Below are 25532 nucleotides of genomic sequence, written 5' to 3'. Positions count from 1 at the left end.
ACCTGGTTAATGTTTCTCTGACTTTGGGGCCAAACAAGGAAGACCTGTCAAAAGCAGCACTGACGAAAGAACACTTAAATGGCTCTCCAAACTCGCACAAGTGCATCCAGGTGTGTATTACGGCAATGCCAGAACCCGCTGCCGTAGTCGTCCCTTCGGCTGGCATGCAAGATGAGCCTAATGAAGGAGTTGGAAATAGACTCCAAGGTAGCCAGCTGGGAGGCCACCTTATCTTGGACCTCCTCAGACACAGTTCCTGCAAGAGTATGACAGCTCCTTGATCAGATCCCTCTAGAACCTAGTAAAGTGTGTCATAAAATTCGAGGACCTTAAAAGCGAAGGTCGATGATGCATACACTCGCTTTCCAAATCTGTCCATCACCCTGGATTCCTGATTAGGGGGATGAACAGTGGCACACTCTTCCATAAGGTTGCCACCTTTTAAGCGGGCCAAAGTGGGACATGGGGGTGTGGCCAATATGACACTGGCCACACCCTCTACTGTGACATCACCACCAGAGTGGTGAAGATGATGCTGTTATGGGTATGACGGATGGCTGCTGGAGTAGCAGCTGGATGGATGAATGACTTGATGGATGGACTGGCTGAATGAATGGATGCATGGCTGGATGGATCGCTGGCTGCATGAATGGATGGATGGATGGTGTGGCTAGCTGGTTGGTGGGAGTAGCTGCTGGATGGATGGCTTGATAGATGGATGCCTGGCTGCAGCAATGGCTGGATGGAGGCTGGCTGGAGGAGGAGGAGGAGGATGGCTGGCTGGCTGGAGGAGGAGGATGGCTGGTGGAGGAGGAAGATGGCTGGTGGAGGAGGAAGATGGCTGGCTGGATCGCTTCTTTTATATATATATATATATATATATATATATATATATATATATATATATATATACATATAAATCGCGGTCTTTTTTAGCGGCTATAGAAGCGCTTAAAACAAAGCGGGGCTCTTCCTGCCCCAATCGCCACCCCTTTCGTGAATTTCAGCCAACTGCTGCACGAATTAAAGCACTCGGACCTAGGAGGCAGCAGCTTTGCCTGCAGGTCCAGGTTGGTGACGTAACTGAATTGCCGTGAAAAAGCCGGACGTAATTGCGACTTTTCCATGGCAATTCAGTGTGATCGCAAAAGTGAGACTTTTCAGGTCCCACTACTTGATGCAGCGGACAACAGGATAAGGTGGCTTAACCCGTGAGTGTCCCGCTGACAACGGGACGGGTGGCAACCCCACTCTTCCACCAGTTACTTTTTAGTGGCCGCCGCAACCACAATGGCATCTACTGGTAACCCCAATACTGATGGTCTTCTTGACCTGAAAGAATTTTGTTCAGTGTCCTGGGGTTTGGTTGTACGGAGTCAGGGGCCAATCACGCCCACTGTGCAATCAATTTAATAAAACAGTCAGCAGGAAGAGTCACCCAAGAAGTAGATGGGCAAAGACCAAAAGCTTGCAGGTACACCAACACCTCACAGGTAGGGTCTTTGAGCTTCCAGTCATCCCTCTGTTTCATAATTTCAGGAATGTCTCCAAAGATACCTTCTAGGGGTGACCAAGGTGAACCCTACCCACCATCAAAGTCCGTGTCTTCCGTGACAGATTCTTCAGGATAATCTATGTGTTTCCTCGTACAGGTCCTTCTTCCAGGGTGTCTCCTCAATGAGAATCTCTGAGGAGGACTCAGAAAAAGGGGGGCCCTGCAGAGGGGTATCCTGCAGCTGCCCAGGAGTGGAGGTTGGTGGCAGCTCAGGGCGAGAGGGAGCCCCAGGGTAATACTCTGCAATGGGAAGGGCCAGCTGAGAACCTGCAGAGGCCAATACTCTTGCCATAACCTGGAACGCAGGTCCCCTAAAGACAGATGGGAGCCTGGAACAGAGAAGGACAGCGTCGGAATCGTGGTACCACCCAGCTCCGAGAAATCTACCCCAGAAGCAGGAGCTGAGGAACAGCCCACATCAGCCAAAGCTCCATGAGTCGAGGATGACCCTGAATAACAAACTGTAGCTGATCCGTAACCCTCGGATCCAGCAGTGGAGTTAGGGCCCCGGGAGTCCATAGGTTTCGATGGAACCAAGGAACTCAAGGCAGGTCCTGGAACTGAAGGGGTAAAGCCCGTCAGTACCGGAGCAGCTAGAACTGGAGGAATCAGACTTGTAAGCTCTAAGCCCTCAGAGGAGGATACAGGAGGAAAGTTTGGTTGCGTCCTGGGAGAGAAAGACCCATCTCCAGAAGGTAGTAGGAGCCTGGGAAGAGAAAGAAAGACCCCTAGCCACTAGGAGCTGATCCACCAACCTCACGATGTCAACTTCAGTCAGACTCCTGGAGGAATGGACAGACAAGCCTGAGAGGGATTTGGTCTAAGAATGGACTTGGGAGCTGTCCCATAAAGGGGTCAATTGATGGAGAATATCTTGTCCTGGGTACATTGATAACATTCGGTTTCGGACCAAGGGGTGGTATCTGCTCCAGAATTTCTGGTAAAGTCACAGGTGGAGCCAGTACTGACAAGGAAGGTAAACGTTGTTGGTACTGATTTGGCCGGCTACAAGACCAGTGGTGTTGAGGTAGTTATGGCAGACTGTGCCGTGGAAGTAAGTTCCATAAGTTTCTCAATTTTAAACTTCGGTTCCGCAGGAGATGTGGGAGCTGAAGATACGTGTTTCTTGGCTGCCGGAGCTGAAGGGGATGCTGGCACTGAATGACTCCTCTTCTGTCCAAGTTCCTATTCAGGAGGAGGAGGAGGAGATGAAGGTGAAGATATGTCAGACTTGGACAGAGACTCCCTCAAAGGAAGGCTTAAGATCTTTTAGAATCAACTTATTTTTGCATTCTACAAAGGGCCGGCTACTGAATGCTTGACAAACTGAACAATCTTATTGTAAATGTGATAGGCCCAAACAGTACACATAAGGAGAATGCCCATCTGAGTTGGGCATCTTCCTACCACAATCCTGACATTGTTTAAATGCTGTGGTCCCTTTAGATTTATCTGTCATGTTAAAAAGGTAAAAGAATAATGAACTGACAGCAAAAAAGAACTGCGCACACACAGAAGGGAAAGGTTACCTGCAATGGTAGGCCACAACTACCAAAGGTTGGGAGAGGGAAAGTACTACCAATGATGGTAGACAGAGGTTACCAGTAGGTAGAAAAAAAGCACACTCACTCGCGGAAAGTAAAGTGAGATAGAAAGGTATGAAAAAATGAGGAAAAACTACCAATGATGGTAGGAGAGAACACCAAAGTGTCAAGGGTGAGGGATAGCAAAGAACAAGTAAGGTAAAAAAGGGTAGAGCAACACCAAACTACCGATATATAAAGATATATGTATCAAAATACATAAGAATTTGTCTTCCAAGAACTATGAACAAAATTTTTTTATTTAGCTGATGGAGAATCTGGCTGATGCATGTTGCGACAAGAGCGGCAAATGAGATCCGAGGTAATATGGAGGGGGTATTCTGAGTAAAGACTTAGCTCGAGCGTTTTTGGCTTGCACGAGCTGTTATACTGGCCCAGCCAGTTCCGAGAATCAGAATAGAGTCCCAATCAAGGATAAATTAAGACTGACAAGAACAGATGTATTACTAACTTCTTTACATAAAGATCTAGCCATGAGCAAAATCTATTTATATGCACACTCCAAACAGACACCAACCTGGTTAAACAGGAAAAACAATTATCCTACTTTTGGTTAACAGGAAAACAACACTCTTACTTAAGAGCAAGCTTGCAAGCTATTCTAAAAACTATAGAATAACTTGCCTTCTGACAACATATAAACTATACACTGGAATTGACGCAGATAGAGTTATTTAGTAGAAAACTCAATCATGGCAATAGAACAAAAGGGTGAGAAAAGAAAGTTATATGGAACAAAGGATCACTGTTGTTAAAAGTCATAATAGAGAACTGTAAAAACGGGAAGAATCTAAGTATGGCATGGATAGATTGCAAAAAAGCATTTGACAATATTCCACATTCATGGATGAGTGCATAAAAATGTATAAGGTACACCCTACACTGATCACTTACATTACAGCGACCATGAGACAGTGGCAAACCACTTTGCAGTTAAGCCATGATAAAGGACAAGTTATTATCCCAGGGATAAAAACTCAAAGGGGGATGTTCCAGGGTAACTTTGTTACCGTTGTTATTTTGTCTTGCCCTTAACTCATTGTAGTCTACTTAACAGATTAGTCATGCCAACAATTTGGCTCCCAGAAAACAACGAAGTGTAATGACTTATCTTCTTTTTGTGGATAATTTAAAACTGTACCGTTCATCAGATGAAGAACTGAAAGCACAACTGCAAGTGGTCAAAACTTTTTCAGATGATATATGAATGTCATGTGGTCTTGATAAATGCGCAAAAGCAACCTTTAAAGCAGAAAAGCTGCAGCACCAAGAAAACTTCAGCTTGGGGCATGAATGGGATATAAAAGAACTTGAGCAAGAGGTGGTGTATAAATATTTGGACAGATGAAGGTTCATCAATAAAATATGAACAAATGCGAATACAACTTAGTAAGGAACATTTTAGAAGACTAAAACTAATACTGAAAACAGTGCTGAACAAATTCCAAGCTATAAACCAATTTGCTTTTCCTGTCCTAACTTATAGTTTTGGAGTGATTGACTGGCCCCAAAAGGTGCTGGATCGGCTGGGCAGGAAAATAAGGATACTTCATGCTTATCAAATGATTTATAAAAATCAGTGTATACCAAGACTATATTCTCCATTCTGAAGGGGGTATGGGCCCTTCTTGAAAAAGATTACATGCATAGATCTGAAATCGTAGGACTACATACATATCTGTTGACCTCAAAGACTCAAATGTAGCGAAAGTTTTAAAACATGAGCAGAATAAGTCTAAGATGACTTCCCTCCTTAGTTTAGCAGAAGCATATTGGTGTCAAGTGGGAATGGAAACCAAACCATTAAGTAGATAAAGATCAGGCAGAAACTGAATGTGCCAAAAAAAAAAAAACACAGGAGTGGTTAAGGAGATGTGAATTTAAACCAAATGGTAAAAAGTTAATGTTGGTGGTCCAAGACAATGGACTATGTACACGCTGATTTACAAAGTCTTCTGAACATGTGAGAGAAACAGACAAATATAGGTTTTGTAAAGCAGAAATGGAAACAGTCGCACATCTTGTTACTGGTTGTGATATACGAATGGCAAGAGGACTGCATACTGAAAGTCATATTTTATTATCTTGCATCTCCCCCTGGCTGCTGTGTGCCCCTGGCCCCTGCAGAATATTTCTAACTTTCAAACTCCTTCCTGCATTACGACTGAGAACCTACGTGCCTGGTCAATAAAGACCCCCTTCTAATTACTCCTGCTATCTCAACTGCATCCCTAGGATACTTTCATCCTAAACTCAAAGTCCCTCCTGCCAAAGGATTCAAGGAAGTACGTTTTGACCCCACAACCAAACTGTTTACTGTATTGTTCTCTTATTAAGTTTGAATTCTCTAGTGTCTGTATAAGACTCCATCCTGAACCAGGAACCCAGCAGCCAAACCCTGCTCTCCCCTTATGTAGTAACTCCTCTCTTCCTTTGTATTTAAGAACGGAGTTACCTCTTACTTGCCCTTCTCTACCCTACCAACTCACTTAAATCTACCTTTTGACCTCTAGGTGACACCCTTTCACTTGCTTGTGTTATATCCCTTATTCCCCCTCTCCAGTATCAAAACCCTCACTACTGTTTACTTTCATTCTCCCCTTTTCCCCCTCCTCTCTCCATCTGACTGTCTAGTACTTACCCCTCTATTAGCTACATTCCCCATTCCCCTCACCACTACCCCCTGTAACCTAACTATTGTAGTAGTTTCCCAACTCACCTAGAATTCCTAGACCTCCTCTACTATCTCTTGCTGCTGATCTCTGTGATTCTCATCCTTTACTTGCTCTAACCTGCTCTGTTCACCCTGCGGAGTCACTCAGCTCCCCTACCCCCAATTCCCACCCACCCCCAGTGGTCCTAAACTTATACCTCTCTAAGCACTCCCCCATTTTAGCTCACCAACCACACTCTACCCCCTCCCCTCTAGCTAAACCACTACCCATTCACCTATATCTTTAAATCACACACAAATTCTTTCTACTCTTCCTATCTGCTTTTACATTTCTACTTCCCAATTTTTCTTCCATATACAATCCTATCACTATGCCTCCACCTCTAACCTCAAATTATTTAAAACGTATCCTCCTTTTTTTACATTTTCTTTACCTTATTCTACTCTACCTTCTAACCTCATATGAGCAAATTAGACTCAAAGAACCATACATTGTCACTCAGCATACTAACTCACCTTCCAAAAACACATTCCATCCATTCTCAAACATTATTTCTTCTCCCAACTACCTTCTTGCAAACTTTCATAGGGAATTCCACACTTCTTACACTAATCACATATACAGAAAATCTTTATACATCTTCACCAAACCCTTTAACCTAAAAATAAGATTACTTCTCTCCCTTCTAGCAGGTGACATTCATTCCAACCCTGACCCAAATAACAATGCTACTATAAACCCCCTCTTGTCCTCCACCCTCATTCTCAAACATATCCTTCAAACTCCCTCTCTATAGCTCACCTTAACATCCGCAGCATTAATAAAATTGCCCACCTCCATGAACTGCTAGACATACACTCATTTGACATCCTTTGTCTGTCTGAAACCTGGCTCAAACCAACAACCCAAAACAGGGAGATTACTCCCCCTGGCTATAACATCTTCAGACTAGATCGCAAAGCCAAAAAGGGTGGTGGGATAGCAATTCTTTATAAAACCGGATTGCAAATTACTGTCATCCATGAAAAACCTCCCTCTGTAAGTAATGCCGAAATCCTTACCTCCAAACTCCAGCTTAATTCCCAAAAATCCATCTATATAATCTGCACCTACCTCCCCCCTGGAAATAATATTTGTACCATAGAAGAGATCCTTAGCTGGCTTGCTATTCAATTCCCACAAGAAACCATAGTCCTGGGCAATGTCAATATAGACTGGAAAACCTGCACCACTCTACACCCCCCTCCTAAATCTTCATGTTTTTTCTCAAACTACTCATGGCCCAACTAGAACTGACAAATCTAACAACAAAGAAAGCATATCGGATTGGATTCTGATAGTCATCAACATACTTATACAGTAGGTACACTACCAGATGATTTAAGTGACCATGCTCTTACTTACCTAATCAGACATAAAACTGCTATCCCTAACCTAACTAAATACAAAATGGTCAGAACAAATAAAAACTAACCCTGAAAGCTTCCTAGCAGAACTCAATGCTTGCAACTGGTCCCCTCAAACTACGGCCTCTTTATGATGCTGTAGCTTACTTCAATTCCAAGTTCCTTTCTATTCTAGATTCTCATGCTCCCTTAAGATCTATTAGAATAAGCTCAAAACCTGCTCCTTAGCTCTCAAAAGATACATGGCATAAAATTATCCTGAAAAACAAACTCTGGACCAAGTACTGCAGCACTAAAGATCCCACTGACCAACTTAACTTTAGAAAAAGCAGAAACTCCACAAAAAAAGCAGTACTTCTAGATAAAAGAAACTATGACTGCCATTTACAACAACTAACCAACAAAATCCACAAAAGTTCGGGGCAGGAATAAATAGTCTTTTAAAACCTGGCCACTCTGACACCCCTAGCCCCATAGGCACTTCCCAAAACAACCCTAAACAAACCGCTGATGCCTTCAATACGTTCTTTACTGAAACTGTTCAGTCTCTTGCTAATCAATTATCCCCAGATATCACCTCTCAGTCCACCTCCCCTAACACTTCTGTTCCCATATTTCAACTGCAACCAGTACCTACATCACTTATCTATTCTCTTCTCCACAAACTTAAAACCTCCTCTCCATCTGCTGACCTTCTGCCTGCTCAGCATCTAAAAACTGCAGTCAAACCACTAGCCTATCCCATTTCCATTCTGATTAAAAGAACCATTGTCGAAGGCTATATTCCTTCTGTTTGGAAAATTTCACATATCATTCCCCTGCATAAAGGTGGAAATTCAACAGAACTCTCAAACTACCGACCCATAGACCTACTCTGCCCTCTGGCAAAAATCATGGAAAAATGCATACAAAAACAACTTCTTAATCACCTGTTGAATAACAACCTACTTGCTAACTTGTCAACATGGCTTCAGACCTTTCCACAGCACCACTTTAGCCCTCATTTCCTTTACTGAATGTATCAAAAAAATCAAAATAATATCCTTACCTCTGCTCTCTATTGACCTATCCAAAGCCTTGGATATGGTCAATCACCAGATACTCTTAAATTTACTTAAAACATTCTCACTAGACTCAAGAGCTATAATGTGGTTCCACACTCTTATCTTCATAACATACAACAGGCAGTGCTCTGGCACAGTAACTTATCCAACCACCTGCCCATTACCCTCGGAGTACCACAAGGTTCTATACTTGGCCCCCTTCTGTTTTCTATTTTTATTAATGATTTTCATACCAGTATTTCCTCTGCAAACTGTATACAATATGCTGATGATTCTACTTTGATTTGTTCTGCTTCTTCCCCCTCTAAACTGCACTCTATCACCCAACAGACTTTCCAAATTGTTGAAACCTGGTTCCTAAAATGATGCTTAATCCTAAACCCCAAGAAAAACAAACTGTTACTGTTCTCTCCCACCCGAAAATCATCTCCTCTCAACTTCTCTGTCTTGTCTAGTAATGGCACTAACATATCACCTGACCCCACTAACAGGCTCCTCAGAGTAGAGATAGACAATAACCTATGCTTGGACTATCACATCAAAAACAGCATAAAATTAGTTAACAGAAAACTAGGCTCCCTGTATAGAATTAAACCATTCCTTACTCCACTTACCAGAACATCCATTGCCCATACCCATCTGATTTCTTCCCTCCTTTATGCCTCCCCTATTTACACATACCTATCCAAATCTAACCTCTGCAAACTGGCTGTTGCCTATAACAGTATTGCCAGATTTGCCTCTGGCTCTACTTTTAGAACCCACCACTGCATAAACTTAAAGCAATTTTATTTATTTATTTAACATTTGTTGACCGGGAAAGTCCGACTAGGTTCCACAGATCCTGTTTTCAGCGGAGACCCGGGGAGAAATGCTCCAGAAGCATGTCTTTAGATGTTAGAATTACGATGGCTTGAGCTGCAAAATCTGATCTTATATCACCAGCTCTCCTTAGCCCATAAAATCCTCTACAAACCCACTAACAGCCCTATACTCACCTCCCTTATCACTCCTTACTGCAACCTTAAAAGCCTACGTTCTTCTAACAAACTTCTTATATCAACTTGCAAATCCAATAACTTGGCAGGCAAATCCTTGTACTCAAACACAATAGGTAAAGTCTGGAACTCTCTTCCTAACAACCTCACTGCTAACTATTCTTTTCCCTGTTTCGAATCCCAACTCAGAACTCACCTCAAAACTCACTGGCTCTGCCCCTGCATTAACCCTGACTAGCTTTCAGTGTGCTACTAGTACTTTCTATTCTCCTTCATACAAATCTTACACTAAATCTTTTCTATTGTCATGCGTAATTTGTATACCCTTAGTCTGTAATTAATTTCTAATTGTTGCTTCTGTAAGAACATGGTAATGCTAATACTATTATATTTTTTCTCAATGAACTAAATTTCTAAATTCTGATATTAATGTCTGCATCTGGAGCTTTTCTACCCCGGGCCTCTGCTGAAAATGGATACATATCAAGCCCGGTAAACAAATGTAAAATAAAAAAAAAATTAAAATAAATAATAATGTGGCAAAACTGTTGCACTGAGGACTGTGCAAAGATGAAATTTATTTCACATGGGATCACCCATTACCAACAATTAAAAAAAAATAGGTGCGAGAAAACCAGACACAGTAGTCCATGAAAAGAAGACAAAAGTAGCACTGATCACAAAACTACTACACCCAGTGACAGACATACACAGTGTCATAAAATACCAGGATTTGCAGGCAGAAACGAGGGCAGTGTGGAAGAAGGATACCCAAACAGGTCCAACAGTAGTAGGAGAAATGGGTCTTATAAAAAAAGAGTTTACAATCATATTTAGATATGTTACCAATTCAAGCAACTCTGTATGAACTGCAGGACTCGTTACGGGGCACATTGCGGGTGCTGCAAAAAGCACTTCTGGCCAACATCAAAGTTTAAAAAATACTAATTTCATGAACTTTAATTATACTTTGACTTAGGAATGGGGTCCATTCCAATCATGACATTAGAAACCCAAGAGACTTGGAGAAACAGAAGAAATACCTCATAACACAATCCCCCCAACAATTACTACAGAACAGGTCAATAATACACTTTCCAGGGCCAAAAACACTGCATCAATGGGCCCCAATAACTTCCCAGGATGTTTAATATAAACAGCATAAAACATGATTCCCACTGGTCCACTTGAATCAATTTCTATCTGGAAACTTCAGTCAGGTTTTGTGCCCAAGAAATGAAGGATGGCTACACAGTCATTCTCTGGCACAAAGGAGGTCCAACCATTGATCTGGGTAACTATAGGCCCATAAAGTCTTACCAGCCTCATATGCAATGCCAATGGAAAAAATCATCATGGATATGATAAATGAGGACATAGGTAACCTGCAAACATTGGACCCATCACAGTTCAGCTTTGTTAAAGAAAGGTCATGCCTATTAAATCTGGTGGACTTTTTTGAGGGGGCCACCAAAGCAGAGGAAGAAGGTAAGACCATGCATACAGCTTACTTCGACCTGGCCAAGGCTTTTGATATAATATGCCACTCAAGCATTATAGACAAGCTCACTAATTTAGGTATAAACCCTTTTATCACCTGCTGGACAGCCAATTGGCTCACTGACAAGACCCAGGCAGTCAAAATAGGTGAGGCCACCTCCACCAAGAGGCCAGTCACTAGCAGAGTCCCCCAGGGCTCGGTACTGGGCCCACTCCTTTTTGGGATCTATTTCACCGAAATGGAAACAAATGCTGAAGGTTTATAACTGACTACGTTTGCACATGATTGCAGGCTGGGGGTTATCAGGTGTTAAAGCCAAGGTCTTAAACTCCATGGTAAGAAATGCAAAAACGTACCCTTTGGGAAATCAAACATCCTGGCTAATTACCATGTTGATAATACACACTTAAGAGTCCACCCATTGGCCAGGGATCTGGGTAAGCACATACACAGTACACTTACCTTCAACCATCACAAGGCCACAGTGGACAGGAAATCCCTTTATGTTGCGCAACTTATAAGGGTATGGCCCCTAGGTCCAAAAAGGTCATTATCTCACTGTACTCTGACCTTAATGGGCCAATCAGAGAGTAAAATGCTCCCTTTAGTATGTACCTCACCAGGCATATGCAGTAACTAGAGCTACCTCAAAGGTTCCTTATGAAAAGAATATAAGGTCTAACAAGCCTGCCATATGCAGAGCACCTTAAAGTCCTTTCTCTCTACTCAGTCTCCTACAGACTGCTGAGGGATGCACTGTGCCTGGCTTACAAGGCATCCATAAACCCACACTTATGAATCTTCTACACAAGTCAAAAAATACCAGAGATACAAGGTCTAGGAACGTGAATTTTGTCTATGACTTAAACAGAACATGTTGAAGAGACAAATACGCGTGTCCCACAGAGTGCCCCCCTCCTAAGGAGGAACAAGCTTCCCATCCATGTGAAGCAGAGTTTGATTATTATCCAGTTTAAGCACAACCTAGACAAGTGAATGGGGAACAAAAAATTTACACCAGGCTTGGCAACCATGTCCCTTATGGAGAGAGATAGCTTATAAATTCCTGGCCCTCTCAATGTCCTATTTGAATGCAGGGCATCATTATTTTTTCAGGAAAACTTGGCTAGGCTTAGAAAGGTCCCCTAGGTCATCAGTCTAGTAAACAGTCTCTGAATCGCTAATCATTCTACTAAGCTAACATAAATGAAACTTTAAAGTCTAGCATTACTAACTGAAAATGTATGCGATTCATAAAGGCAGGGAACTAAAAAAATGGAGAAGACAATGGAGAAATTATCTCAATTCTTGAACAGGTAAGTGGTGTATGTGTGTCTGAATGTGTGCATGTCTGTTGGATAGTGAACTGGGTGGGGGTGCCTATACCTATGTAATGCACAGGCTGCAAAAAGAAGTTATGTACCTACCACAACATTCCATGTTAGTTGTCTTCATCTCGCCTTCCTTCTTGCTGTTTGGGTTCGGAGCCGATCCTCGGCTCTGACTCGGCCATCTTCTATAGCTCGAGAGCTGTTTACTGGCTCGAGGCTACCCCTTATCCCAGAATGCCCAGCGTCAGCTACCCAGATCTTGTTTGTGATAGCACACACTAGACATAAGTAGAGTAACCAGTTACCTAAAAACTGGTTGTCCAATACACCTAAACAAGGAAAGAGTCATAAAATACCTGGCATGTGAAGTAATAAAAGATACTCAGCCAGTGAAAACAAAAAACTCCTCTGAATCCTCTAGGAAGGGAGAAGGAGGGACGCAAGAAGGAAGGCGAGATGAAGACGACTAATATGGAACGTTATGGTAGGTACATAACTTCTTTATGTTAAGTTGTCCATCTCGCTTTCGTTCTTGCTGTTTGGGACCGAGTCCCTAGCACCTAATATCCCGGGTGGCTCATTGGAACAGACTCTTCAGAACAGTAGAACCAAAGGAAGCTCTGCTCCGGGAGACCATATCCACCTTGTAATGAGAAATAAAAGTATGATGGTTTGCCCAAGTGGCAGCTGCACAGATTGAGTCTATGGGCAACCTAGACTGAAAGGCTACAGAGGTGGCTAAAGCTCTAGTGGAATGAACTTTTGGTTTAGCTGGTAGCTCTTTATTTTGCAACTGATAAATAAAGGCAATAGTATCATAACTATCTGGATAAGGTCACCTTAGAAACTGGAAGGCCTTGTTGAAAGCATAAGAAAGAAATAACTGGTCTGACTTTCTTAGCTCTATGGAGATAAAAACACAATTGTCTGTGCACATCCAATTGGTGGAGCTTGTATTCTGCCTTGTTGCTGTGATTGGGAGAGAAAACTGGGAGATCTATGGATTGATTTAAATTGTTCTCTGAGCAGACTTTAGGAATAAAGGATGGATTGGTCCACAGAGAAACTCTGTCCTTGTGAAACACCAGGTAAGGAGGACGAACACATAGTGCTTGAAGTTCTGAGACACGTCTAGCTGAAGTGATAGCAACCAGAAAAAGTGTCTTCCAAGAAAGAAATTTTAAGGAACATGATGCTGCCGGTTCAAAGGGAGGCAAAATTAAGGAAGCTAAAACTAAATTGAGATCCCAAGGAGGAGGAGGATCTCTAACTGGGGGTCTAAGAAGAGATGTTCCTCTCATAAAGGCCTTGCAGAGCTTGAGACATTATGCTAGAATTAATCATACCAATAAGAAAATTAGAAATGGCAGCTAGCTGTACTCTAATGGTAGCTGAAGCCACACCAGACTGAAAGAGTTGTGCTAGAAATTCAAGAATTTCAAGGACTGGGGCTGAGAAAGGATCCACATTTCTAGATTCTGCCCAGTAAGAAAACCATTTCCATTTACTAGCATATGTTTTCCTCGTAGTAGACTTATGTGAGCAAACAATAATATCACAGACTGCTGGGGAGATGCTAGAAAGCTTGGCTAAGGTTAGAAGTGGAGTAACCAAGCTGTGAGCTGGAGAGTTTGAAGGGATTGATGCAACCTGCCTGATTGATGAATCAGATCATCTGGAACCGGGTCCAGAATCCACAGTTGATACAGAAGGTGGAGGTGCAGGAATGGGAACCATATCTGTTGAGGCCAACATGGGGCAATGACTATCATTTTGCAACCCAACGATTTTGCTTTCTGTAGGAGTCTTGGTATTAGGGGAAAAGCATAAAGGAGTCCCTGAGGCCAATCGTGGACTAGAGCATCTCTGGGTATATGACCTGGAAGAAAAAGTAGGGAGAAGTAGCTGCTGCAATTGTTGTTGAGAAGAGTGGCAAATAGATCGCAGCAAGGCTGTTCCCATTTGCGGAACATAAGATTTGCAACTTCCTGATTCAGAGACCACTCGTGAGGCATGAGGATAGCTCTGCTGAGCCTGTCCGCTATGACGTTGGATTTCCCAGGGATGTGCATTGCTATCAGAAAACGTTGGGAGGAAATCGCCCATTGCCACAGTCCGAGTGCTTCTTGACACAAGGGGTAAGACCTGTCCCGCCCTGTTTGTTGATGTATCACACCACTGACATGTTGTCCGTTTGGACTGCAATGGTCCCAGAAGGAAGACAGAGTCTTGAAGGGCTTGCAACGCTAAGAGCACCACTCTCATTTCTAGGACATTGATATGCAGATGGTACTCGTGAGGTTGCCAAGTGCCGTGGACTGTCCTGCCTAGATAATGCCCCCCCCCACCCTATCAGGGAGGCGTCCGTGGTCACAGTGGCTACCGGAGGGGGTTGTATGAAAGGTCTGCCCTGAACTACTAGTGGGGAGACCATCCTCCAAGAAAGGTGCCTTTTGCATGTTTCTGTGATCAGGATCATGTGAGACATGAGTAGCTCCTGGAAAGACCACTGCGTGAAAAGAAGCCACTGAAGGATTCTCATGTGGAAACGCGCTAATGGGACAAGAAGAATGGCAACTGCCATGGAGCTTAGAGCTTGGAGGACATATCTGACTTGAATCCTTTTGCTCTGCATTAGAATTAACACTTGACGAATAGTGAAAACTCTTTCCTGTGGTAATCTTGCAAACATTTCTTGTGTGTTTAATTCTGCTCCAATGTATGTGATAGACTGACAGGGCAACAAGGCAAATTTTTCAAAATTTACTGTAATGCCTAGTTGAGTGCATGATGTGATTGTATAATCCCGTGCCTCTAAGAGTTGATGCCTGGTGGTAGCAGTCAGGATCCAGACGTCTAGATAGGGAAACACCTGGAATCCTTGACGCCTCAGGTGAGCCGTGACTACTGCTATACACCTGGTGAACACCTTGGGGGCTGACGTGAGGCCAAAGGGCAGAGCTCTGAACTGGTAATGACTGGCCCCTACCCAGAAGCAAAGAAATCTCCTGGAGCGTCTGTCCATCTTGATATGGTAATACGAGTCCTGAAGATCTATCGAGCACATCCAATTGTCCTAACCCAGAAAAGGGAAAATACACGCAGTGTCACCATCCGGAACTTTTCTTTTTGTACAGATTTGCTCAATCTGCTGAGATCCAGTATTGGTCTCCAGTCCCCTGTCTTTTTTGGTACTAAAAAGAATCTTGAATAAGTTCCAGATCCTAGTTGGTCTGCGGGGACTTCCTGAATGGCTCTTTTTTCTAGTAGTCTTGAAACTTCTGTGACTGCTTGATCCCTTAGATTGGGTGGGACATCCGGGATGGACTTTTCTGATTCTATGGGGAATAGATGAAAGGGAATTTTGTAACCTCCGGATATAATGGATAGTACCCATCTGTCTCTTGTTATATTTTGCTAGGCTTTTGGGTACAGGGAAAGTATTCCCCCGACTGCCTCCAGAGGTGAGCAGTCAGGCAACCCTTCAGGGATGCTGGAAGGGCTTGGCAGAGACAGTTTCTCTGTCATGCTGGTTTTGCGGTCCCCCTCTGCCATGAGGACGGCGTCTGTTATTGTTGTTTCCCCCTCTGCACCTGGGGGAAAAAAATCACCACGTGTGTCAGGCAAGGGTCCCTGGGATTTTCAGAACCACATCTTTCCGCTCTTCTGACCCTTGGGATAAGGTCTGGAAGGGGTGGAAAAACGGACTCCCACAGCAGAGAGAGTCTTGCCTTCCTGCTCACACCTAGTCAACGTGTCTTTCACCTGAGGCCCAAAGAGAAAGGAGCCATCAAAGGGAGTACTGGTGAAGGACGCTCGAAAGGGTTCCACAAACTGACAGCCGCATCCAAGCATGTCTCCTGAGAGCCACACCTGTCCCTGCGGCTTTGCTCACTGCATAGGAAATCAGCCTCATGGAGGAGTTGACCATGGAATTAAGAGTCACAAGCTGAGAAGCTAATTTGACTGGTACTCCCTCAGCTGTAGGATCTTGAAGGGTATTCTCCAAGCTCTTTCAGGAGATCCCTTTGAAGACGTATAAAATGGCATAGATAGTTCAGGGACCTCAATGAAAAGGTCGCTGAAGCAAACATTTGCTTTCCATATCTGTCCATCGTCCGAGACTCTGTTTGGAGGATGAACAGATGAAGAGGTTTCTGCTAACTCTTTCTTGGTGGCTGCTGCTACCACCATGGCATCAACAGGCACACCTTTGGAGAGGAACTGTTTGTCCTGAGGGGCTGTAATAAATTTGTTTGGTCTCCTCGGAGTAGGTTCCACAGAATCTGGAGCTGACCAAGCCTTCCAAGCCACTACAGGCATGAGTGGATTGAAAGGAGGAGATAGCCAGGAGGTGGAAGGTCGAGAACCGAATGCGTCCAGGTATACAGACTCGTCCACGGTAGGGGCTAGGGAAGTCCAGTCCCTCCTCTGTCTAAGCATTTCCAGGATGTCCGAAAAGGAAACATCTTCAGGGGGGGACCTTGGGGACCCTTCCGATTCATCCATGTCTGTATCTGAGGTGACAGACTCAGGGGAGTCTATGTGATTTCTCTTGCACTTCTTCCGAGGAGGCTTTTCTGAGTGATCAGGGGAGGCTTCGGAAGAGGAGGGAATCATCCAATGGGGTTATCCTGGGGCATAGGTTCCCTACGCTTGGGGTCTGGAGGAGGAGTAGAGGTTGGAACAGACACCACGGGGGGAGGAACCGATGGAGCTGGCAGTAGAGCTGTTTCGGGGGACAGCACACTCCGCATGACCTCGAAGGCGTCCCAACCTCTAGGCAGACAAAGCTCCGGCTCCGAAGAAACAGGAGTCCTTCTCCGTGTCAAGGGTGACCGCTCCGAGGCAGATGTGGGAGCAGAGCTCACCTGCAGCAAAGCTCCGAAGGGGAGAATGGGGTCGGATAAGGGTCCGATGCCACTCCCCCCCCTCGGAGCAGACGAGAAAGCCCCAGCGCCCAGATCCCTCGATAGAAGGTACAATCGAGGTAACTGGAGAAGACGTCGGTACCGAAGGAGAGATTATGATCGGCGCCGACGGTTCTACTACCTGCAGATCCATGGTCTCTGGCTCTGAGCTAAATGTAGTCGGAGGAGGAACGGAAATAGAGGCGGTTAGAGCCGATACCTGTTGAGGTGGGCTGGACAGTAATTTTGCCAGTGCCTGTGACTTAAACAACCTACTTACATCTCTCTCCACATCATGATCCGATAATCTACAGGATCGAGAGAAATGGGAAGAATGATGGCTACGTTCACTCTGTAACAAGGGTGACTGAGGTGCCGAGTGGATGGGCTCCAAGGATGGAGACCTCAGTCTCTTACGACTCCGAGACTGCTCCAAAATATCAGATGGAGCCGACGGAGGAGTTGCCTTGTCGGTGCTAGCCGGCACCGACATACTTGGTGGTCAAGTAAAGGAGTCGGCTCCAAAGGTGGAGATGACGGCTTGACAGACTTCAATAATCCCTGAAGGATTAATTTGTTTTTGCGCTCCTGCAGGACCCTTGGACTGAAAGCATGACATATAGAACTGGAGTCCTGCAGGTGAACAGCGCCCAGACAATATGCACAGCTACTGTGCCCATCCTGTCAGAGACATTTTCTGACAGCATGAGTCTCACTTTTTGAAGCCAGATACCCTGGTATCTTTAGACATCTTTCTAACAACAAACTAAAGAACCACAATAACAATAAGAAAAATGTTATACTACTAAACTAAGAAACAGTCTTTTTTTTTTTTTTTTTTTTTACAGTTAAGGAACAGAAAGGAGAGCTTCTAATTTAAACGGCTGTCCTAAGGGGGGGGGGGGGGGGGGACGGGACTCTCTAATTTAAACAAGTTCAGGGGAAAGAAAGTCCTGCGAGTTATGGAGCGACTGCCAACAAAGCTACAACACACAAGAAAGTGATAAGGGATAAAGTACTATATCTAATTTTACAAAAACTTGATAAATTTTAAAGAATAAACAACAATTATAATAATAGAAAAAAACTATACTAAGCCTGAGTCAGTAACGAAGCAACCTTGCAGCTGAAGCTGCAAACGAGATCTGGGTAGCTGACGCTGGGCATTCTGGGATAAGGGGTAGCCTCGAGCTAGTAAACAGCTCTCGAGCTATAGAAGATGGCCGAGTCGGAGCGGAGGATCGGCTCCAAACCCAAACAGCAAGAATGAAGGTGAGATGAAGACAACTTAACATCTGTTAATTACAATAGGAAAGTGCTGACTAATACTAGAGGTAGAGAGCAGTAATTCAGACATGAAAATTAGTTAATGATGTATTTACTTAAGGTGACTAATGTGCATCTGAACTGTAAATACTGCATCTCACAAACAGTCCCTTTTTACTGCATCTCTTACTGCAAGTGGTGGAGAAGCTTCTGAATTGTGTGTGCTTATGTACGCAACATCTGCTTTTTACTCATACAGTTACGTTCTGTACAAGGCATTTACTGAAAACAATACAATGAATATTTTAGTTACGTAAAGCAGTATCTGCCAGTGACGGGGGAAAACAGCAAGACTAATGAGAATGTAAACACTTATGCATTTCCCACTATCAAGAACATGCAACTATAAAGTAAAGTTATTGAAACTATTAGAAAGGACATGAAGAAAAGCACCACATGTGATAAAGTACCTGTCAACCTTCCACATCCTTTTCACAACTACCACTTCAATCAATAAATAAATCCACTTGTTTTAATTTTTCAAAATTACAACTCCTTACCTCGGCCACCATTAAATATACAGATTCCCCCATCTCTTCCATCATGGATTTTGTTTCTTCTAAGTGTAGGATTACTATCAGTCTTTATCCAAACCCCAGCCATTGCATTGTCAAAAATTTCATTATCTTCTATAAATCCAAGACCTGTAAATGTAGAAAGAGTTGTCATTTTGTTACTAAAGGAAGGAACTATAGACTTTTCCTTGCATAGTTTAGGTAAACTGAAAACTGGGCGCAAAGTTAAGTCTTCTAAACTACAGCTTATATATATTTTTCCTACCACCCATCTCTCCCAACTACTTGATGGTACTAAGATTCACATCACTTACAGTAAGTTAAACTGAAAATGCAGTTAAATATCAATTATGCTTTCATCTTACCAGTTGATCTGGGTCTTAAGGCTGGGTTATCCTTTTTTTTATCAGACAGATTTCAACATCAGTCATTCAGCAGTTCACACACTTTGGGATGGGCACATACCCATGACCTCAAATACTGACTGCATGTGTGTGCTCATTTCCTGCTCATACTAGCTCATCCCCTGACCAGAAGACTGGCACCTTCCAGCACATAAAAAAATTAAATTAATAAGCAAGCACATACCTGTCTACCTCAAAGGGAACTCAACGGCAAATTCTACTTGGGATATAGCCCCAGCCCAAGGGACAGAGAAAGGGTATTTAATGACTCATCAAGTTGTGTCCACTTCATAGATCAACCAATACAGTAAGAACATATCTGTGACATTTAAAACATCAAGGACCCTGCCAGATGGGTCCAAAGGCTCTACAGAATCTTGAGCAATAAAACCTTAACAGAGGAGGGAGCCATGCAACTGTAACAGGACCAGCCAAAAGACTAACAACTGGGAAGCCAATACAAAACCCAACGTCAGTGCCACAGCTAAGACTCTACCAGAAAGACACCATACATGGCCAGCAGACTGTGAAAAGTCAGCACTCTAAATGACAAACTTGTACTGGAGGTGGTAACTCCAAGATCACACCAGACACAAACTGAAGTGAGAAGCTAAGTTTTTTGGGACTAAAAGCAAATGGGGGAACACAGCAATGCTTCACCCCAAAATCTTGCTCTAAAGGGTAAGTGGGGCAGGAGAGGAACCTTGCCCATCACCCCTCCTTGTTAGATGGCAAAACTAATAATTACAAGTTCTGTACCTGTGAATACTGTCCAAGCAGCAAAGAAATACAGCAAGTTTCAAAACTTTCACTAATGTCATGAAATAAATGTTCCCCCCAAACCAGCTGCTTAAATATAGTGACTTCAAGCTGGCTCCATAACACATTGCAATGGAGCCCTGACTGTAATCCAGATGATGCAGGATCAGTTACACCACTTGCACTGGAGGAGCCAATAAAGGGGAGGGGGAATGGATAAGCAACAGCCTACCCGTGACTTCTGAGAAAGGTGTCAGTGACCTGTTGAGTCCATACCAAAGACATGACCGCTGCTGGTGAAACGAACCACAATAAGTGACAAAGACTGAATACTGGGTGGATAGGTATTCAGTGGTTTGTCAATGGAAAGTCAAGGGCGTCTCCCTTGATGCACCACTGCATGTTCACCGAAGATAAGAACCTGTTACAACAAGGGTCTAGGTTAGGACATTAGTCCCTGATGTCTGTCAGTTACCCCCTTCCCAGCAAACTGGCCCATTTATTTCCTATCACAATGGTAACTGCTGACCAGGAGTGATAGTCAACAACACAGCAATTGGGGGTAATTTGTTTTTTTTTTTCTGCTTTTAAGCCCTAATCCCCACTCATAAGCACTGGGATGGGAAAGTGAAATAAGCTGACAGCAGAGGATGTCCCCCTCACTTCCACAAGGGGCACTTCCTCCACACAGCCATTCCATTACACCCAAAGCACAAGTAACTGCTTCCCCTGACTCCACAAGGGAAAATGCACTGCCCAGTGTGCACCCAACTGCATGTACTCCCTTCCCCCAGACAGGCAACTGGGCCATAATCCTTCACTCATTCCCCTCCCTGTCTGGATCCTCTAATGTTGGGGCCATTAACTGAACTCCAGCTGAATGATTCACAGTCAAGACTCCATCCCTGTACACCACCTTCAGGCTGTGTATAGCAGTTAATGCACAGGATTAATGCTAGCAGCTGTTAAGTTGTTTTTTGCTGTCCAGCATTTCACTGCTTCAGCCTTGCTTACTGTGCGACAGTGAGCAAGTCACTTACCCAGAGTGCTTTAAGGCAGCAAAGAGAAACCAGGCTAGGCTCTTCAATGGCCTCACAGATCATAAGCCTAGTGACTACCTATAAACAGCACAGCAAGCATTGCCTGTGCCTCAAATGGTCTCACGTGCACACCTTTTGTGCTGGAAGATCAAAAGGATATGGATTCTATTACCACCTCAGGTGACTACATGCACTCCAAAGTGTGCCAGAATTTCCACAGCCAAGTTTCTTGGCCAGTACAAATACCACCTCGGGTCTCCCCCGAAAAAGGTCACCAGCCTAGTGGGATTAACTTGGTCAACAAAAGACAGACAAGCATAAGACTCCAGCATTGGATACAGTCTGGTTTAATCAGACTCGTATTTACAACATAAGTAATATGAAAACAATGCCAAAAGGTTTGATTTAAAGGGAAAGCATGCCAAGAAGAAAGTGACTGACAAGGTCAAAAGTCCTTGTCAGGTCTACCACCATTATACCACTCAAGTGTCTCATTACCCATGCTGATGTAAGGTAAAGGTAGAAGCATGTGGAAGTACCTGCATGTATGCATGTATTATTTATATCTGCTGTTAACTAGGTAAGTGACCTGGTTCCCAAGCCCTTTTCAGTCATGACCCGAGCTATAAGGCAAAGAAAAAGAAACTAGCTACCATTTGGAAAGGAAACAGAACAGACAATTAACAGTATAACTGCTAAGTGATACTGTAACAATAATTTCCAATGTCAAAAGGAAAATATTAAAAGTAGGCATATGATAAAGAACAGTAGTCTGGCTACTATGCACACAACAGATTGTAGTGTCCACACCAGAATCAGTAAAGAAAAAAATCTACAAATGAACTCTGGAAAGACAACATCCACCTTCTTTAGAGGCTAAAGGAGAACAGTCAGTGTGCCCTCAGGTTGGTAAGACAGCATTCTTAATCAATGGTTCTACTGAGGGATAAAGTCAGGGTGATGTAAGCCATGCTCTTTGACTCAACACAGTTCATTTTCTGTGAGGGGGAAATGGAACTCAAGCCAGACTATGCGGTTTCTTATAAGACTGAGTCACCCCTCTAAAGTGCAGGTCGGGGAGGGGTGGAATGGACAGAACAATGCTCTTTTCCACATCAGAGACAACAACTTCAAGGTCCCATAGGAACCAGAGTGTAAGACTACCCACAGGAATTATGCTCAAGCACAGTAGTATTTTGATACAGGAGTGAGACAGACATGCAACTAGGGCAGGGGGGGGGGGTGCTGATACAAATGTGAACAGGCTTTCATTGGGCCTAGCAAAGGTGTCAAACTGTATCCCCCAAGTGTACAATCTGCACCCAATAAGCTTCAGCCAGACATCCAAATTTGCTTGACATCTAGCCCATGACATTCAAAGCACTGCACAAGATCCAAAGATCCTTCCATCAAGTGAGATCTTCCAGCCCAAATCGGTCCACAGTACATTCGGTCAATACTCAGACGACTCAAGAAACTGCTCAAAATCAGGCTACAACTGTCCAACACTCCAAAGGAAGTCAGCCAAGAGTGCACCTCATCCAGACTTCCATGACAGCTTCACACTGAGTAATTTTAGCTCTCCCAGTGTGAAAACTAGAATTCAGAAGAGTGAGTCAGTAAACTCGTATTTCTGGGTAAATGTCAGTAACTGGCTAGTAAGTGCATTGTCTGGATTGCCTGGATGCCATCAAAAAGGAAATTCAGAGAACCTGAAAGAAAATCAATCACAAAAGATGGGGAAACTTCTACAGCTGTTGAGCAAAAAGTACTGCAAGCTCCAGCTTTAATGCAAGACATGGGTTCCAGTAACCTATAGGAAAAAAATAAGTCAAATATACTCAGCTGATTAAAATAAACAAAACACTGATGAAGTATATCAACTCAAATAGCAAGTCTGGAAAAAAATGGAAAAAAGTTTTAAGCAGATATCAGGATGAGGTGATAAACCAGTAAAAAACAGGTAGAAATGAAGAGACGGTTGTCTTAATATGAAACTGCTCAAGAAGAGAGGTTTCAAAACATAAAAATAATAAAATGAACAAAATCACCATGGCTTAAAAGGCAAAAACAGCTTCAATATAAAAAATGAGTAAACACTTTCACAGGGTGTCACTTTTTCAGACTCTCACAATAACAGCACCTGCTCCCTATTTAAAAACACATCCAATTAAGCAAATCAATTAAATATATGTCTCTCTTAAAGACATACACATCTTCCCATAAACATTATGTAAACAAATTATGTAAAAAATATAGCTAATGCAACTCAACCTATAAAGCTTCAATGGGGGAGTGCACGTGCATGCAGCAAGGGTTTGGGAGACACCATATCATTAACTCCAAGAGCAGTCAACTGCATTAAAAAAGAGAATCCACCTTTGTTCAGCCAACTCTGTCTTATTCTTGATGCCCCCCAATGCTATGCTTCACAATTTCTAGTACAAAAAACTGAGTCAAATGATTTTAATATGACTTGCTAAATTATTACTATCCCTACTGTTCCTAATCTCTCTCAAATGTTCAAAAATATGTTCAGTCACAGAGCAATTAGTTTTACCTACATAAAATGCAAAGCAGACCACACAAAAACTAATACACTAAATTTCTAGTTTTGCAATCTGCATAGAACTTGCATTCAACCTTTACCCTTGTCTGTGGATGTATAAACATACCTGTACAAATACATAAAGGTACTACAACTTCTACAGGGATATGTCCCTTGTCTCTGTGATACAGAAGTTGATCTAGCCAATCCTGACCTGTAGCATAACTGCCTGTAAAATAACTGCCTGTAAAAGTTGTAGTACCTGCGATTGTATTTATACAGCTATGAGGTTTATACATTAAAACATTTGAGAGATATCAGGAAAGTACAGTTGTGTACACTTACCATAAATGTAGATGTTCGAGTGTATTCACTGTTGCAGTCATTACATTTGGGTAATCCTGCTGGCAGGTTGCCCTCAGTCAGCCTGAATTCCAAAGTCCTGGGTCCTGTGTCGGCTGCTGTTGCCCCTTCCCTGACGTCAGGTCATCAGGGGTATAAAAGATGCGGCCGATGCCATTTTCTTTAGTTTTTCTTGCCTCAGATGTCAGGTGCCCCCTAAAAGGGTAGCCAAAATGTGTATGTGTATGTATATATATATATATATATATATATATATATATATAAATATATATAAATACATGCACCAATATTAACTTTACCTTCATCTACCAGCAAATACACCACATAGGTTGTATAAACCAGAGAAGGAAAGATAGGTTCCATCAGAAGAAAGGGGGATGGCGGGTGGGTAACCTGGAATGCAACAGTGAATACACTCGAACATCTACATTTATGGTAAGTGTGCACAACTGTACTATGTTCGTGTTTCAGTGTTGCAGTCATTACATTTGGGTAGAGTCCCAAAGCTATGGATGGGAGGCTGGAGATAAACAGCATTAGGAGCGGCTAGGAGGCCCTGCAGAACTGCAGTGGCAAAGCCTGCCCTGGATTTAGAGTAGAGTGGCAGATGATAGTGCTTAGTAAAGGTGTGCACTGAACTCCAAGTAGCAGCCTCTAAAATGTCCTTGGTTGGTACTCCCCTGAGAAAAGCTGCTGAAGTGGATGCAGCTCTGGCTGAATGTGGCCAAATGCCCTTAGGCACTGGTGTGCCATGGCATAAGTAGCAGAAACAAATGCAGTGGCCTATCCACTTTGAAATAGTCTGCTTTGAGACCGCCTTTCCTTGTGATCCTGCAGCATATGCCACTAGTAATTGCTCTGTCTTTCTGAAAACTTTGGTTCTGTCCAAGTAGAATCTAAGCTGTCTGTGTACGTCCAAAGAATGCAGAACTCTCTCCCCCTTGTTCTGTGGATTTGGATGAAAATTTGGCAGATGAACAGTTTGGTTAAGAGCCACACTGGACACCACCTTAGGCATAAATGTTGGGTTTGTCCTCAGAGACCCTGTCTGGATAAAAAATGATAAAAGGTTCCACAGCCATGAGTGCCTGTAGCTCTGAAACTCGTCTTGCATAAGTTATTGCTAGGAGCAGAGCTGTTTTCCAAGATAAAAACTTTATATCAGCAGTAGCAGCATAGCAGCTGGCTCAAAAGGAGGCAGGGTGAGTTTTTCCAAGACAAAGTTGAGGTCCCATGCAGGCATTGGTGATCTCATTGGAGGCCTTACATTTTTGGCTTGTCTGAGGTACTGTTTAATAAGGGATGAGAAAAGATTGGTGGCTCTGTACTGTAATGAGCCAAAATGGCAGAGTCATGAATTTTAATAGATGAAAAAGATAGGGATAAGTACTGCAAAATCTGAGGAATATTTGGCACAGCTGTATCAGTTCCTTGTGCCTGGTTCCAAGCACAGAATCTCTTCCATTTTCCAGCATAAGATTTTTTAGTACTAGGCCTTCTGGCCTCCAAGATGGCATCCATGACAGCTTTACT

General features: G+C 43.2%; 1 protein-coding gene across 3 annotated transcripts in view; it reads right to left on the bottom strand.

Moving 5' to 3' along the window:
* The window catches only part of FBXO11 (F-box protein 11), a 2134039-nt gene that overhangs the window by 422220 nt on the left and 1686287 nt on the right, over window positions 1-25532 (bottom strand). For 2 of the 3 annotated variants that reach the window (XM_044075082.1, XM_044075080.1), the window contains exon 18: window positions 18871-19014. The exons of the other annotated variant lie outside the window; for it this stretch is intronic. In XM_044075082.1, coding sequence (XP_043931017.1) covers window positions 18871-19014 — 144 coding nt within the window. The remainder of the gene's footprint in view (window positions 1-18870; window positions 19015-25532) is intronic. 3 annotated transcript variants of the gene reach the window in all.

Source organism: Protopterus annectens, chromosome 6.part0 (genome assembly GCF_019279795.1).
Source record: "Protopterus annectens isolate FY-2018-M chromosome 6.part0, PAN1.0, whole genome shotgun sequence".
Taxonomy (NCBI): domain Eukaryota; kingdom Metazoa; phylum Chordata; order Ceratodontiformes; family Protopteridae; genus Protopterus; species Protopterus annectens.
Note: the sequence above shows the minus strand (reverse complement) of the source record. Positions and strands in the feature narration are given on the sequence as shown.